The sequence below is a fragment of the Myotis nattereri genome (genome assembly GCF_964212035.1).
Source record: "Myotis nattereri genome assembly, chromosome: 8".
NCBI lineage: Eukaryota > Metazoa > Chordata > Mammalia > Chiroptera > Vespertilionidae > Myotis > Myotis nattereri.
This window is the reverse complement of record NC_138083.1, coordinates 9,607,243-9,623,677: the sequence shown is the minus strand read 5'-3', so window position 1 is coordinate 9,623,677 and position 16,435 is coordinate 9,607,243. Positions and strand designations below refer to the sequence as shown.

Sequence of the window (16,435 nt, the reverse complement as noted above, 5' to 3'; positions counted from 1 at the left end):
TGAGATACTTTCTGATTTGGACGGAAGGTGTGGCTTCTCACGGCTGTCAGGGCCCCTACAACCCAGTTGCACACGTGACACACAGACCTTATACTCCCTGTAGGGCTTGCTGAGAGGGTGGCCACCGGGCCCTCTGCCTGTGGGATGCCCAGTGCGAACGAGGCGGCAACAGACAGGGCATGTATATTGTACATCTCTCCCCTGGCCACAGCATGGCTCCCTGTCCATAGATTTGACCCCCTTTACCCAATTCCAATTCTCCCCAGTCCCCTCCCCTTCCGGTAACCCCCTATTAATCTTTTAAAATATATATATGTTTTTATTTATATTTTTTATTTTTTATATATATGTTTATATATATTTATATATATATTATTTTTATTTAAAATATATATATGATTTCAGGGAAAGGGAGAGAGAGAGAGAAACATCAATGATGAGAGAGACTCATTGATCAGCTGCTTCCCACATGCCCCCTACTGGTGTTGAGCCCACAGCCCGGGCATGTGCCCTGACTGGGAATCAAACTATGACCTCCTGGTTTATGGGTTGATGCTCAACCACTGAGCAACCCTAGCTGGGCACCCCCATTAATCTTTTAAATGTCTCCATAGGTTTGCCATTTCCAGAAGGTCCAATAGTTGGGGTCCTACAGCCTGTTCAGATTGGCTTCTTACACTTAGTCATATGCAATCAAGGTTCCTCCATGCCTTTTCATGGCCTCAAGGCTCATGTATGTTTGCCATTATGAGCAAAGCTGCTGTAAGCATCCGTGTGCAGGTGTTTCTGTGGACGCATGTTTCCAAGTCCTTTGGGCAACCACCAAGGAGAGTGGCTGCTGGTCATATGTCAGAGCGTGTTCGGTTTATAAGAAACCGCCAGGCTCTCCCACAGCGGCCGTGCCTTCTGCATGGCCACCAGCAGCGGGCGGGACTTCCCGTGCTCCCCCTGCCCCCCCCCCCCCAACGTCAGCTTTGGGGCTGCCAGTGTTCTGCTTCGGGACCTTCTACCAGGTTGCCCATGAGATTTACTCCCACAACACAAGTTCAAAGATAAAACTCTTCAAAACTCTAAAGGTGGTGACCCTGGAGCATTAAACCCACGCAGAGCCCTGGCTGCGGGCATCAGGGAGTCCCCGGGCCCACACCTCAGGGTGGGGAACCGCCTCCCAGCGCCCACTCAGCGGCTCCCTGGGGACAGGCTTCCCCGCCGGACATGCTTTAGGTGGTGCTCACCGTCACACCTGCTTGGTTGGCCTCATAATCTCCCAGCTCGATGGCCTCCACCCTCTTCAAATATTGACGGACTCGTGGAGCTGTCAGCTCTGTTATCCACGGGCGCCCTGGGATCCGGGCTGGAGCGGGTCGCTGTGCTGAGAAGAGGCCCGGGAACCTCTCGGACCCTGTCCCAGGCCTCCCTCACGGGCTGCCCCGCAGACACGCCTCCTCCTGCACGCAGGCCTCCACGCACTGCTCTTGATCACCGAGCCGGAGGCGCTTGACCCAGACACTTCAGGGTGGTCCTGCGAGCCCACCTGCATCGGCTGAGATGGGGAATCTGACGTGTCCTTTGTCGGTTGTGTGCACCATCACTTAGCATTTTCCAGATCGCTCTCCTGTCCACGTGCTCCTTATTAGACCTTAAGAAGGATGGGCAAGGAGGAAACGTGGCTCAGAGAGGACAGATATCTCACCCCAAACTGAGCCATGGACCGATGCTTGGGTCAGTCGCTCAAGGCCTAACCCGGGGCCCAGCCCTGTGAGAACCGGGCTTTGGGGTCACGCATCTGAGCAAGAATCTCGCTGCAGCAGCTGGTAGCTGCGTGACGGTGGGCAGGTGGCCTGCCCTTTCTGTGCTTCCGTCTTATCATCTGTACAATGGGATACTGGCAGGGCCCAAGTCATGGAGTTTTCTGGGAATTAAATGAGGTAATTCACAGGCACTTAGCACGGTGCCTGGCGCATCGTATGATTAACAAAATGACAGCTACATACCCTCTGACTTCAGGAGCTGCTCTTAATTAAATGTTCAGTATGCATATGTAAAAATAGGATATGCTCCTTCCTGCACACATAAACCAAAAAACAAACACAAACACAGGTAATTCAAGGGACAGACACATAGTAACAAAACCCACATGTAACCTAAAAGCTGCCTGCCGCCCTCATTTTATGCTCACATAAATCCCTGAATCTCTGAGGAACCTTTTTTTTAAAAAAATTTTTTTTTAAATATTTTTATTGATTTTAGAGAGGCAGGGAGAAGAAGAGAGAGATAGAAACATCAATGACGAGAGAGAATCATTGATTGGCTGCCTCCTGCACGCCCCCTACTGGGAATCGAGCCTGCAACCTGGGCACGTACCCTTGACTGGAATCGAACCCAGGACCCTTGAGTCCACAGGCTAACACTCTACCCACGGAGCCAAACGGGCCAGGGCTCTGAGGCACATTTTTAACAGAAGCACTATTTTGGGAACTACACTGGGTATAGTGAGACAGTCTGACCCTCCGGCTCTGTGAGCGAGAGGGTACCTGGCAAAGCACAAGCCAGGCCCACGCGACTCAGTTCAGAGCACAGCTTCTTGTTGGTCTCAGTCGATGTCCCTGGAGATTCGCTGCCATCATCTGCGAAGGCCCATCTGCCATCTCCCGGAATCCCAAACCACGGCTCCCACCATTTCATGCTATTCGTTGGCCTCTATGGGGGGCTGGCGACTAGCCGAGGGGCTGAGATCAGGGCCCTGGCATCGGACCCCATGTGGGGTGGGTCCTCCTCAGCGCTGGAACCTGGTGCTGCCTTAGAGTAGCCCTGGGAACGTGGGCAACTTCCCCACAGGCCCCAGGACTAAGTGTCTTCAGGTCACATTGGGATCGATGCCTGATGTGTATAAAATATTTAGCAAACAGCGGAGGGTAGGTCCTGTTTTTATTACTATGGAAAGGAAGACGCCACCTATGTTGGGCGCGGTGGACTGGGGTTTTACAGCGTCAGCACTGTTGACATTTGGGGCCGGGTCGTTCTCCGAGGTGTGACTGTCCGGCGTATTGTGGCGTGTTTAGCAGCATCTCTGGCCCCACTGGGTGCCAGCAGCACCTCCCTCCCCCCGTTGTGGCAACCCTGAAAGTCTCTGGACATTGTCAAATGATCCCTCGGGGCCAAAATTGCTCCAGTGGAGAAGCGCTGGGGTAGGAAGATGGGTGGCATCATATTCTGCCTCTACAAGCTGCCAGGTGAGGACACGTGGCTTGGAGCATGGAGGACAGAAATACCAGAGCAGGGAGGAGCGGGCCCTGGGGTTACCCTCGCCCAGCGGGGACACAGGACATGGTGACTCCAGTTACTATTGTCACTGTTCACACAGACAATAAAGGCTGGGATGCAGCCAGGACCAGACCGGTAGAGCTTGCCACCCACACTCTTAAAAAAAAAATATATATATATATATATATATATATATATTATATATAAATATATATATAAATATATATATATTTTATATATGTTTTTTATATATATATAATATATATATTTTATATATATTATATATATTTTTTTTTTTTCAGAGAGGAAGGGAGAGAGAAAGAGATATAGAAACATCAATGATGAAAGAGAATCATTGATTGGCTACCTCCTGCACATCCCAACTGGGGATCGAGTATGTGCCTTGACTGGAAATTGAACCCTGACCTCCTGGTTCATAGGTAGATAGATGTTCAACCACTGAGCCATGCTGGCTGGGCACTGCCTACACTTGATGAATAGAGCCTGCATGAGATGAAGCAGTGTTCAGAGGTCCCTCCCAGAGTCAAACAGAGGGACGGGGTTTCTTTTTTTAAAAAAAAATATTTTTATTGATTTCAGAGAGGAAGGGAGAGGGAGAAAGAGATAGAAACATCAATGATGAGAGGGAATCATTGATTGGCTGCCTCCTGCACGCTCCCAACTGGGGATCAAGCCTGCAACTCAGTCATGTGCCCTTGACCAGAATCGAACCTGGGACCCTTTAGTCCGCAGGTTGACACTCTATCCACTGAGCCAAACCGGTTTCTAATTCCAGACCTGGTGTTGACTAGCCCTGGCTGCAGTGGAGGCCGGTACCCGGCCCCAATTACCCCTCCAGTCCCGAGGGCTCAGCGCCCAATTCTGGAAGGGAGGCTGTGATTGGTCTTCCTCTCTCCAGCACTGGCCATCCCCAGATCAGGCCCCTTCCCTGGGCAGTCAGTGCGCAGAGACTGGTGGGTGCAGACATAGTAGGGCCTGGTGGCCTTGCCTCATGGGAACAGCTCCGGAGGGTGACCAGCTCTGAGCTCCCGGTCAGATGGACTGAGGCCTCAATGCGACTATGTAATGGAGTCCACCCTCTTCCTCCCATAGGTTCTGCTTCTGTCCCTCCCTCACAGGGTGGGTTACACGATCACACCCGATAAACTCCCTACAGACAAACCTCCCCCTCTGTGGCTGCTTCTCATAGAGCCAAGCTGTGACAATGGCCTTAGGAAAGTTGATTTCTAAAATTGAAATGCACATGGGAAAAAGTGCAATAAACCATTCAAAAGGTTATCCAAACGCACAAACCGAAAAAGCGGACCTATTTCTCCAGCTCTTAGAGCCACGTACTTTTCCCCATTAATTGAGTTTATTGGGGTGACATTGGTCAATAAAATTACATAGGTTTCAGGTGTACTGTTCTGTAATACATCATCTGAATATTGTTTTGTGTGTTCACCACCCCAAGTCAAATCTCCTTCCATCACCATTTATACCCCCTGTACTCTCTGCGACCTCCCCCATCTCCTTTAGCCACATACTTTCTTATGCATAATTAAACAGGGATTCTCAGTGTGGTCCAGGAATCCAGGAATGTCCCTGACCCTTTCAGGGGATCCAAGAGGTCACACGCTGTTTACAATAATACCGACATGCTATTTCCCCTTTTCTCTCTCTCCCAGCCTGCAAGGGTTGTGTCAGGATTCAAGAAAAATAGCACTGGGTAGTAATTGTTCAATCAATAACCCGTTGACACAGTAGCTGGTAGGTAGAAGTAACCCAAGTAGTCATACAGATATTTTCAACTCAGTTAGTTAATGATTAATAGTTCACAATAAGACACCTTATGTTCTGAGAAAGGGGAAGTGTGGCTGGGGCTTTCTTCACAGTGGAGAAAGCTGTTTCTAGCACAGAGTGCCACATGTGCAAAGGCCTGTGAAGATGCAAATATAAAAAGAGTGTAGTTCCTGTCTGGGCCACAGGATTTACATAATTTTATGGACCAATTATAGTGGGAGAAGACATGATTTTTTGAATTCCAGAAAATGGAAACTTCTGTCACTCCTGCTAGAGGCATCTATCCATCCACTCAATCATCCATTCACCCAACCATCCATCCAAGTGCCATTCACACACATATGAATGCACAGGTGGATGCACGGGTGGATGCATGGGTGTGTGGGCTGAGCTCTAAAGGTTAATTGCTCTGAGTAATATTGTGGCACTTCATCCTGATGCCAAATGAACTAAGACAATATTGATCAAACCCATGCACCCACCCGTGCACCCACCTATGCACCACCCATGCACCCACCCACCCTCCCATGCATGCATCCATCCATGCATCCATTTGTGCATCCATCCATGCAGCCCATGCACCCATCCATGCATGCATGTAAATATCCATCCATCCATCCATCCATCCATCCATCCATCCATCCATGCAGCCATCTAATCATCTATTCATTCATTTGTTCACTCATCCTTTTTTCCTTCCAACATTTATCAAGCACTTACATACCAGGCACTGTGTTAAGTGCTAAGATTACAAAAGGATGCAAATATAAAAAGAGTGTAGTTTCTGTCTGGGCCACAGACTAACAGGGAGAAAGACATGTGTATAAACTGGGGAAAAAAAATGTTCAAACAGCAGTCAACAAAGGGGGGTTATGCAGCTCGAAGAGGTGTCTAGCTCAGCCTAGCGTGGGGAAACACTTCCCCAAAAGAAGTCCTCATGTATAAGAGTTGAATAAAAACTGGCATTCGTCCGGAGAAAGCCAGGGTCCAGCAGAGTGGAGAAAGCTGTTTCTAGCACAGAGTGCCACGGGTGCAAAGGCCCGGCACATGCAAAGCTCCTAGCAGCACAATGCTGGCATGCATGGCCCTAGGTCAGTGATGGCGAACCTTTTGAGCTCGGCATGCCAGCATTTTGAAAAACCCTAACTTAACTCTGGTGCCGTGTCACATATAGAAATTTTTTGATATTTGCAACCATCGTAAAACAAAGACTTATATTTTTGATATTTATTTTATATATTTAAATGCCATTTAACAAAGAAAAATCAACCAAAAATATGAGTTCTCGTGTCAACTCTGACACGCGTGTCATAGGCTCGCCATCATTGCCCTAGGTCTTAGGTTCTGAGGGGGCTGCCTCACCCTCGGCCGATCTTGCTGGCATTCAGATTCCTGCTTGGACTCTCTCTGCCTGAGGACTTGGATGTCCATGTGTGTTTGCATTCTGATGTTGGCTGACTCTTGGTCAATATTGTCTTAGTCCACTTGGCACCAGGACCAAGTGCCACAATGTAACGCAGAGCAATTAGCCTTTAGAGCTCAGCGCTGCATACCCACTGTCTCCCTGTCCAACAAGAGCCTGGGCTCTTCTCCAGCTCCTGCTCCCCGCCACCCCCACCCCCCAGGGCTGCCTGGTGGCTGACATTTAATCCAGAATTATTTTGCCTACAGACAAGTGGGTGGAGGCTCTCGGATGTCTGCGGTGAAGCCAGCAGAGCACAGGGCTTGCTTTTGCATCTTTTTGGCATTCCCACTGAGGCCAGCGTCCACCCCCAGCTGTTTTACGGCGAAGTCCAGGGTTGAAAACCAATGTTTGTTTTCTTCACCCTTCTGCAAAGGGTACGGTTTGATTGCATGGCCGCACAAATCAGTAAGTCTGTGGGCAACCCAAACCTGTCACTCCCCAAAACCCTGGCATTGGCTTCATCTGTAACCTTGAGCAAAAGTGGATTTGGAGTTGGAAAAGCTGTGAGATCTTAGGAAAGTTACCTAGCCTCTCTGGGCTTGAGTTTTCTCTGCTTGTAAAAATGAGGGTGATAACAGCATCTAGCCCAGGACAGTTTTATGAGGATTAAATAAGTTAATATTTGAAGTGTCCGGAACAGCTCCTGGCATAGAGTAAGCATAGAAATGTTCCTTAAATGCAATCAGAAATAGGAATGTAAGGGAGAGAGGCCCCAGAACCTCTCGGCTTTATCCCACCTCGGGATAAAGGGCAATGGTTAGGAGTAGTGGTGCAGGAGTGAGGCAGATCTGGGCTCTGGTGTGAGTTCTGCCACCTCCCAGCTGCGTAGCCTGGGGCAAGTTACTTAATCTCTCTGGTACTCAGTTCAGTCACTGCTAACATGAGGACAATAATAGTCCCTCCCTTGTAGCCTTGTGTGGGGTGGAATGCGGTAGCGCACACAGCACCCTAGGCACAATGCTTGCATAAGATAAGTGCTGGTTGTTTTGTTCAATGTTACTCTTATTCCTCAGTGTAAACCCCAGGTGGCCAAAATAAAGAGTTACAAAATCTGATGTGGAAAAGCAGAGACCCTCCATGCCCTTGGGGCCTGCGCATCCTCCAGCATCCACCAGGCGGCAGGCGTCTCTGTAGGGACAGAGGGGACATGGGTTCATCTTGACAGCAGGCCTGGCCACAGGTAATAGTAGTCTTATTTTATAAATGTGGGTTCTGAGTCTTGGTGACCTGCCCAAGGTGACCCAAACCCTAAGTGACAAAGACAGCCTGGAACCCAGTCTGCATTTTGCTCACCTGGTGCCGTGCCCTTGGCAGGACAGGAACCAGACAGACCTGGGTTTGAACACTGTCCCTGCCATCTGCTGTGTGAGCGATTGCGAGTCTTCTCAGAGCCCTCAGCCTGGGATCCCTCAGCTGTGAACGTGAAGAACAATAGAGGCCACGGTCAGGGCTTTGGTGAAGTTCAGGTGAGTCAGGGCAGGGAGGGCACCACACGGTGCCTGGCACACAGCGCTCGATCAGTGTTCACAATGATTAAGTGTGCAACTAGTAATTTTTGCTACTCACGACTTAGCACGTTCCCAACGCTACCTGACGTCCCCAAAGGAAGGGAGAAGAGGCTTTGGGCCAGCCAGGGCCCACCGCTGTCTCGCCCGGTAGTGGCATCTGCGATGACTCACTGATTGCTTCGGATTTCCTGGGAATCAGTTTTTATCATTTAAGTGATAGTGTGTAAACTTCCATAGAGGACGCCACCTTGTCTGACAGCCAGGACAGCTGTGCAGAGAGTGGGCGCGCCAGTCTGACAGCCAGGACAGCTGTGCAGAGAGCGGGCATGCCAGGCGCCTCTCCAACCACCCCATGCCCTGCCACCTCGCTTGTTTGCCCGAGAGCAGCTCGGGATGCTTGACAATGTCTCCTAAGGGGAACTGGATCATCCCCCACCAGAGTCCTCCCCCCGCATTCCAGACAGCCATCCCATGGTGCACCCGTCTCTGTCAAAAGGAGACCGAAGGTGCACGCAAATGAGGACAATCGAAGGCAGCTTTATCGCCTGCAAGATTGGTCAAGGTGTGGGTGGAGACAGGACAGCATGAATCCCAAGGGCAGCTGCGGGGGCCCAGAGTGGGATAAAGCCTGCTGCTGTCAGGTGAACAGTGGCTTTCTGTAGAACAGTGGTTCTCAACCTTCTGGCCCTTTAAATACAGTTGCTCATGTTGTGACCCAACCATAAAATTATTTTCGTTGCTACTTCATAACTGTCATGTTGCTACTGTGATGAATCACAATGTAAATATCTGATATGCAGGGTGGTCTTAGGCGACCCCTGTGAAAGGGTCGTTCGACCGCCAAAGGGGTCGCGACCCACAGGTTGAGAACCGCTGCTGTAGAAGGTCACAGCCAGCCTGCGGCCACCTCACTCTCCCCTCTTCCTCTAATTTCCTGCCAGGCACCCCGATTGACCACACCCAACCTGAAGCCCAAGGGCAGGCACCACATCACTGACACAATCCATCCAGACTGGCCTCGGGGGCAGAGCGCAGGTGGAAAGGGGTAGGCAGTCAATGGGGGTGGGGAGCTGCCCCAGTGGGGCGAGCTAATGAGCTGCCTGGGTTGGAAGGCATTGGAGAAGCTGGTCCTGGGAGATCAATTATCAATCGATTGCTGAGCTAGCAACTCAAGGTACCAATTCAACTGGGGCAAATCTTCATCCAAGAACTAGCATATCTGTCTCAGGGAGGTATATTGTGAAGCCCAGGTAACAGATGGCTGACTGAAGTAAACCAGATCTTGTTATTCACTCTGGATGGACCTCGCCTCCTGCTCTCAGCGTACAGGTGAGTCTTTCCTCTGCACACACCCAGCCGGAGGACACACTGCGGGAGCCCCAGCAGCTGCGGCCCATGGGGCTCGGTAATTCCTGGGTCTGGGCACCCTGTGTGTCCACCTGTTGAATTGTATGCTGAGCACAGGAGAGCCTGGCTTGCTGGGTGATGGACAGCTGTCCAGTCCCGCCCACCTGCCCGCCTGCTCTGTGGCTCTCAGCCGGGAATGGGACGCACGTTGGCGCCGCCCTCCCAGGGATGAATTTCCACAGGTGCCGGCGGGCGGGCCTGGGCCAGGTCCGGGGCATGATTTTAAGCTGCTCAGGTCATTGCGATGTGCACCCAGGGAGAGCACCCTGCGGGGGGAGGCGTGCCGGCTCACTTCTCTCTGTTCTGTTGGGGGCTGAGGTGCAGTCTTGCTAATTTGCATCGATAACCAGGGAGATCATTAAAGCAAGCGTCCGTGCAGAACACAGTGGTGTACCTTCCGATCGATCGCAGGGTACCGGCTCCTCTCCCCAGCTGGCTCCCCAGGGCGGATGGGCCCCGGCAGCCTAGGCCAAGGGCAGAGAACTCGGGCATGTGCCCCTGAGTGCGTCTGCCACAGCCTCTCCTCCCAGCCTTCCCCGGGAGGAACAATGCCCCATTGAAGCGCTCGGAGACTTGAGTCTGAATCTGCTGCACTAGTTCCGGCTCTTCTGTGTGTGTGCAATTATTTAAACACGCTGAGTCACAGGTCCTCGTCTGAACTGGAAGGCTGCCTTATGTTCCTATCCGTGGCATAAGAAGACCAAAGAATGCAAATTGAATTTCTTCTCCCAAATAGATGGGAGAATTTATGAATTCTACGTGGTTTCTCCACAGGAATGATTTATTTTCAGAGCAAGGGAACTGTCCGTCATGAATCTTGGGGAGACCATCCTCCAGCAGGCGGAGTCCACTCCATTCTTAGGGAGCAGCATTAAGGATTCATGGGTTGCTTGTTTCCTGATATGGGAAGACTGCACACTCTTTTAACAGCATAAACTCCCAACCCACAGATCTGACAATGCCCATAGTCCTACTGAGTTGTGCAAAGACTTTAGGGAAATAATTATAATGACTTTTTAAAAAATTATTAAATTGACTAGTGGCCCGGTGCATGAAATTCATGCACATTAAAAGGGAATTAATTAGAGGAAATACTTTAATATTGCTATTTGCCCTTTCTCTATAATAGAAGTGTTAGAGATTAAAGAAAATTAGTAAAATTATGTGGGGCACGGCTACAGTGTTTTGGCCAGGTTCAAGCCTCGGACTAATGAAAGGACAGGGTCCTCTCATTGCCACGTGCAAGTCCCAGCTGGAGGGCAGGGCCCTCCCAGCACAATCACAGCCAACGGCTGTGGTTGTAAGCTTGAACCTATGGTCCGAACACGTGGCCCCACGTGCCTTGTGCTAGAGTTCAGGTGCATGTAGTTGAGTGAGGTTGAAACTCACGAGAATGCTGTAAACAACGTGATCACTCCCCTACTTTGCCTTGTGGCATCTGCTAAAAAATAAAGACATGGCTTGTGGGCGCTGGCGCTGTCTCCTCATCAGGGAGCAGTGTCCCACCAAGACCCAGCTTTCATTCTCTTGTCTGTCTTTTCTCAATCCTTTCACCCCCCCCCCCCCCCCCACTCAGGGTCACTGAACCAGGCTGAGCTGGCATGGCACATAAGGCGCCCTGGGGCTGAGTATGCCTTGGCCATGCCGGCTCCCCACAAAATTATATGAAAATCTTTCTCCTGTCAGAGTCTGGGGCCCGTCTCGGGACCCAGAGTCAAGTCCCTGCCCACCCGTGTGCACCTTGAAATTGTATGAGACCCAGACCCAGCCAGCCCCACCCCATTGGGCAAGATCCAGACCTGGCCAGCCCCACCCATGTCAAGCCCTGCCAGGTGGGGGGTGCAGCCTCAGGTCCCTTGGCCCAGGGCGAAGGGCATGGCCTGAGGTACCTAGTCAAGTTCTGCTGGGCGGGGGGGTGCAGCCTCAGGTCCCCAGCCCTGGCCCGGTGCCATGCAGCCTCAGGTCCCTGCTGATCACTCATTACAAGAACCCAGCCTCTGCTGTGGGGGTGCAGCCATCTTGTCTTACAGGAACCCTGCCTCTGCTGTGGGTGCAGCCATCTTGTGATGGCATGAGGATTAATTTGCATATTACCTCTTTATTATATAGGATTGGGATGACATTAGTAATAAAATTAGATAGGTTTCAGGTGTACAATTCTACAACACATCATCTGTGTGTTCACTACTCAAAATCAAATCTCCTTCCGTCATCATATATATATTTGACCCTCTTTATCCTTTTCTACACCCCACCCTCTTTCCCTCTGGTAACCACGATACCATAAAAAACAGTTTTACACACATGCTTGCTTCAATCATATGCTTTGTGTTTCTGCTTGTAGATCTTACTTGTCTGTGTCTGTGAGTTTTTGTTTTTTGTCTTATTTGTTTGTTGCTTTCAGTTTTATATCCCACATATGAGTGAAAAGAACAATTCACTTTTTCCATCTGACTTATTTCTCTTAGCATGATACTCTCAAGATCCATCCAGGTTGTAGCAAATGGCAGTATTTCACTGTTTCTGATGGCTGAGTAGTATTCCATTGTATGTGTGTACCACATCTTCTTCATCCAACCATCCATCTAAAGCACTTAGGTTGTTTCCATATCTTGGCCATCATAAATAATGCTGCAATGAACATAGGGATGCATAGGTCGTTGTCTATAAATGTTTTTGAGTTTTTCAGGTAGACATTCAGAAGAAGGGTTGCTGGATCATATGGTAACTCTATTTATAATGACACTAGAGGCCCGATGCATGAAATTCATGCAAGGGGCTTAGCCCCGGCTTTGTCCGGAAAGTCGTCCAGATGGTTGCTGTTTGGTGTAATTAGCATATTAGCTCTTTATTATACAGGATATGCCTCTGTGTGTCCAGCTGTTAAAAGGGTAACATAGTCCCTTCTTCCAAATAGAGATCTATATCCTCAAAGAAGATGATGAAGTGCAACATTGATGACTAGCCTTGAAATTCACAGTTCATTTTAAAAGGTGCAATGTCATGCCTCAGAAGAGCAATTATTAATGCTCATTAGAATATTGGCATTGATTGGATATTTGCTATGTGTGGGGCATCTTGTCAAATTCTGATGTGGAGTATTTATTACCTTTAATCCCAATAGTGACCATATCAGATAAGAAATGGCATTAACCTCACTTTTCAGATGACAAAACCGGGATTCAGTGAGGTCATAGCCTGGCCCACATCACACGACCTACAGGTGTCATTGCCAAGAGAGGAATGCAGGTCCCAGGCTAACTGAAGGCCCGGCCACTTCTCCCCAAAACATGGTGGGTTGTCGCTGGTGGGGAGCAGGACACTTTTAGGCATTACACAAATGAATTCTGAGTATTTCAAAAGAATAAATCAAACAGTAACTTTAGCAGGTGATGTCATGCACAATTTGACAGATATGATTGCTTAGGACAAGGACAAATAAAACCAAAATGAGTAGATTACAGGAAAAGTCTTGAGTCAATAATAATCCATGTAGCTGGAGATGCCCGGCCGGGTGGATTCGGTCGTCATGGGTGCCTGGTGTTGTTGCACAGAAGATTGTCTGCGTTTCTTCTCGTAATGACCCTCGCGTGGGGTGAGGAAAATGGCCAAGCACGGCCGGGGCCGCGTGCGGTGCGAGAGCAGGCAGAGCCCTGCGGTGGTTCCTCTTCAGCTCTTCTCCATACCTTCCCCGCTCATTGTAGGAGCTGGAAGCGATTAAAGCTCGAGTCAGGGAGATGGAGGAAGAAGCTGAGAAGCTAAAACAGCTGCAGAACGAGGTGGAGAAGCAGATGAATATGAGTCCACCTCCGGGCAATGCTGGCCCAGTGATCATGTCTATCGAAGAGAAGATGGAGGCTGATGCCCGTTCCATCTATGTTGGCAATGTGGACTATGGTGCAACAGCAGAAGAGCTGGAAGCACACTTTCATGGCTGTGGTTCAGTCAACCGTGTTACCATACTCTGTGACAAATTTAGTGGCCATCCCAAAGGGTTTGCATATATAGAGTTCTCAGACAAAGAGTCAGTGAGGACTTCCCTGGCCTTAGATGAATCCCTATTTAGAGGAAGACAAATCAAGGTAATCCCAAAACAAACCAACAGACCAGGGATCAGCACAACAGACCGGGGTTTCCCACGAGCCCGATACCGTGCCCGGACCACCAACTACAACAGTTCCCGAGCTCGATTCTACAGTGGTTTTAACAGCAGGCCCCGGGGTCGTGTCTACAGGGGCCGGGCTAGAGCGACTTCATGGTATTCCCCTTACTAAAAAAAGTGTGTATTAGGAGGAGAGAGAGGAAAAAAAGAGGAAAGAAGGAAAAAAAAAAGAATTAAAAAAAAAAAAAAAGAAAACAGAAGATGACCTTGATGGAAAAAAAATATTAAAAAAAAAAAAGATATACTGTGGAAGGGGGGAAAATCCCATAACTAACTGCTGAGGAGGGACCTGCTTTGGGGAGTAGGGGAAGGCCCAGGGTGTGGGGCAGGGGGCTGCTTATTCACTCTGGGCATTCGCCATGGACTCGACTCAACTGCGCAAGCTGCTCCCACTGTTTCCCTGTCCCACTTCACCCCTTTGGGGGCTGCTCAAGGGTAGGTGGGCATGGATGGTAGGAGGGATTTTTTTTTAAACCCAGGGCTCTGGAAGGACACCAAACTGTTCTGCTTGTTACCTTCCCTCCATCTTCCTCACTTTCACAGTACCCTCCTGCCTGCTCCTGTCCTGCCAGGTCAACCACCCACCCCACCCCTCTTTTCTGGCTCACTGTTCCTTCAGATTGCCTGGTGATCTATTTTGTTTCCTTTTGTGTTTCTTTTTCTGTTTTGAGTGTCTTTCTTTGCAGGTTTCTGTAGCCGGAAGATCTCCGATCCGCTCCCAGCGGCTCCAGTGTAAATTCCCCTCCCCCCTGGGGAAATGCACTACCTTGTTTTGGGGGGTTTGGTGACTTTTTTTGTTTTTCAGTTTTGTTTTTTTTTCCCTTTGCTTTTTTTTTTTTCCCTTTTATTTGGAGGGAATGGGAGGAAGTGGGCACAGGGAGGTGGGAGGTGGATTTTGTTTATTTTTCTAGCTCATTTCCAGCGGGTGGGAGTTTTTTTAAAATGTGTCATGAATAAAGTTGTTTTTGAAAATAAAAAATAATAATAATAATAATAATAATAATCCATGTAGTACATGTCAGAAGTGTTAATAGCTTATCTGAGTGACTGGGGAATGTTTTTTTAAATGGCAGAATATATATATACAGGGTATCCCCAAAAATGTAGTCTCACTTTGAATGATTATAAAGTTAATGTGTATTAAAACAGTTCATTTTCAAAATTTAAAAGAATCTACAGAAATGAATAATTTTTTTTGCCAATGCCTGTTTTCAAACTGATGACTATTCTGGTCCAGGAACTGCTGATAATGAGAAGCAATGGAATCGAGAACATTAAGAATCATCTCACTTGGTATTTGTACATGCTCAGTTCATTGACTTTGCCAGGTTTGTACGGTAAAGTTTATCTCTTGTGTACCCTCATAAAAAAAAGTCTAGTGGCACTTTAGGATAAATTTGCTTTGTTCAAAGCTTAGTCCGGCTTCACCCATTATTTCAAATCAGTTAAATCTGAAAAGGAGTGAAAATTAAGTGAGGTATCCACTTTTAACGTGTGTATTCAGTTTTTTGAACACCTTGTATTTTTAGTGAGTTGTTATTATTTCTAGAGTTTAGTCTCCAAAGATAACTCAAAGAGTCCTGGCCTTTACCCGCAGTAAACGCTGCTGAAAGTGCGTGTGGCTGAAGGAGCCCGAGTGACCACAGGCAAGTCACTGCACCTCTCTGTGCCCACGTGGCTTTCTTTTTATAAAATAAAGGGGATGGAAAATTTCGGATCTAAAGCACCTTTCAGTGCTAAATTTCTGGGAAGGGTGAGTTAATTAATCCAAAACATATGTAATTGGGCACTTCTCTCTGGCTAGTTTTTGAGGTCACCCAGCAGGCTACCTTGATTTCTGTCTTCACCACTGTGTTGTTGTTGTTTTTTAATCCTCACCTGTGGATATTTTTTCCATTGACTTTTTTTGTTTGTTTTGTTTTAATTAGAGACAGTGGAAGGAAGAGGGGAGGAAGAGGGAGAGAGAGAGAGAAAAAAAGAAAGAGAGGCACCAATTGGTTGCCTCCCACATGGGCCTGACTGGGTTCAGAAATGGAACCTGCAGCACAGTTATGTGCCCTTGACCAGGAGTTGAACCTGCGACCCTCTGGTGTGTGGGCCAAGGCTCCAATCATTGAGCCACACTGGCCAGGGTCTCTTCACCACTCTGCTGTGTGACAGTAAGCAAGTTCCTTAGAGTCTCTGTGCCTGAGTTTCCCATAGGAAGCCCGGGAGCAGTGGAGTTCATCCACATTGCTGACGTGCAGATGACTGGCTCATTGCAAAGGGTGGCAAATATTCGCTATCACTTTTATTTCTAGGTGCCAGGTGCCAGGTGCCAGGTGCCAGGTGCCAGGTGCCATGTAGTGAGAATCCCGAGACTGATTCCTTACCTACACAAATCATATTTATTCTCTAAAGAAAGAAAGGTGAGGAGGGTGGTGCTTAGTGTCTAGCACATACTGTGTTTGCCAATGTTAATTTGCAAGGAGCCATTTTCACTCAGGACTGTCTGCACCCCTTGCATTTCCTGAGACAACCAGCAGGTGGTGGAGTTGCATTATATTTTTAGATGGTCAGGGCTTGGTGCTTCTCCTGCCCTGGGTTTTGTCAAACAATAAATTGTTTTTGTTTTTGTTTTTTAATCAACACTAGGAATTATTAGCATCTGGAATAAATAAGGGCTATCTTTGCCACTTGATGCTATAAAAATATCAGGAAATGCCCTGCTGGTTAGAGAATATGATACCAGAGGGACTTGTTAGAAATGCAAAATTTTCAGCCCCACCCCCAGAGGGTTGAATGGGAGACTCTGCGTAGATGCCTGGGGCCCAGCGCTGGGCGTCA

At 48.6% G+C, this 16,435-nt stretch overlaps 1 protein-coding gene across 1 annotated transcript; it reads left to right on the top strand.

Moving 5' to 3' along the window:
- Positions 1 to 13,156: 13,156 nt before the first annotated feature.
- Positions 13,157 to 14,601, top strand: LOC308523559 (polyadenylate-binding protein 2-like). The gene has a single exon (XM_081097599.1). The coding sequence runs from the start codon at positions 13,185 to 13,187 to the stop codon at positions 13,719 to 13,721; it is 537 nt and encodes a 178-aa protein (XP_080953725.1). The 5' UTR covers positions 13,157 to 13,184; the 3' UTR covers positions 13,722 to 14,601.
- Positions 14,602 to 16,435: the final 1,834 nt, after the last annotated feature.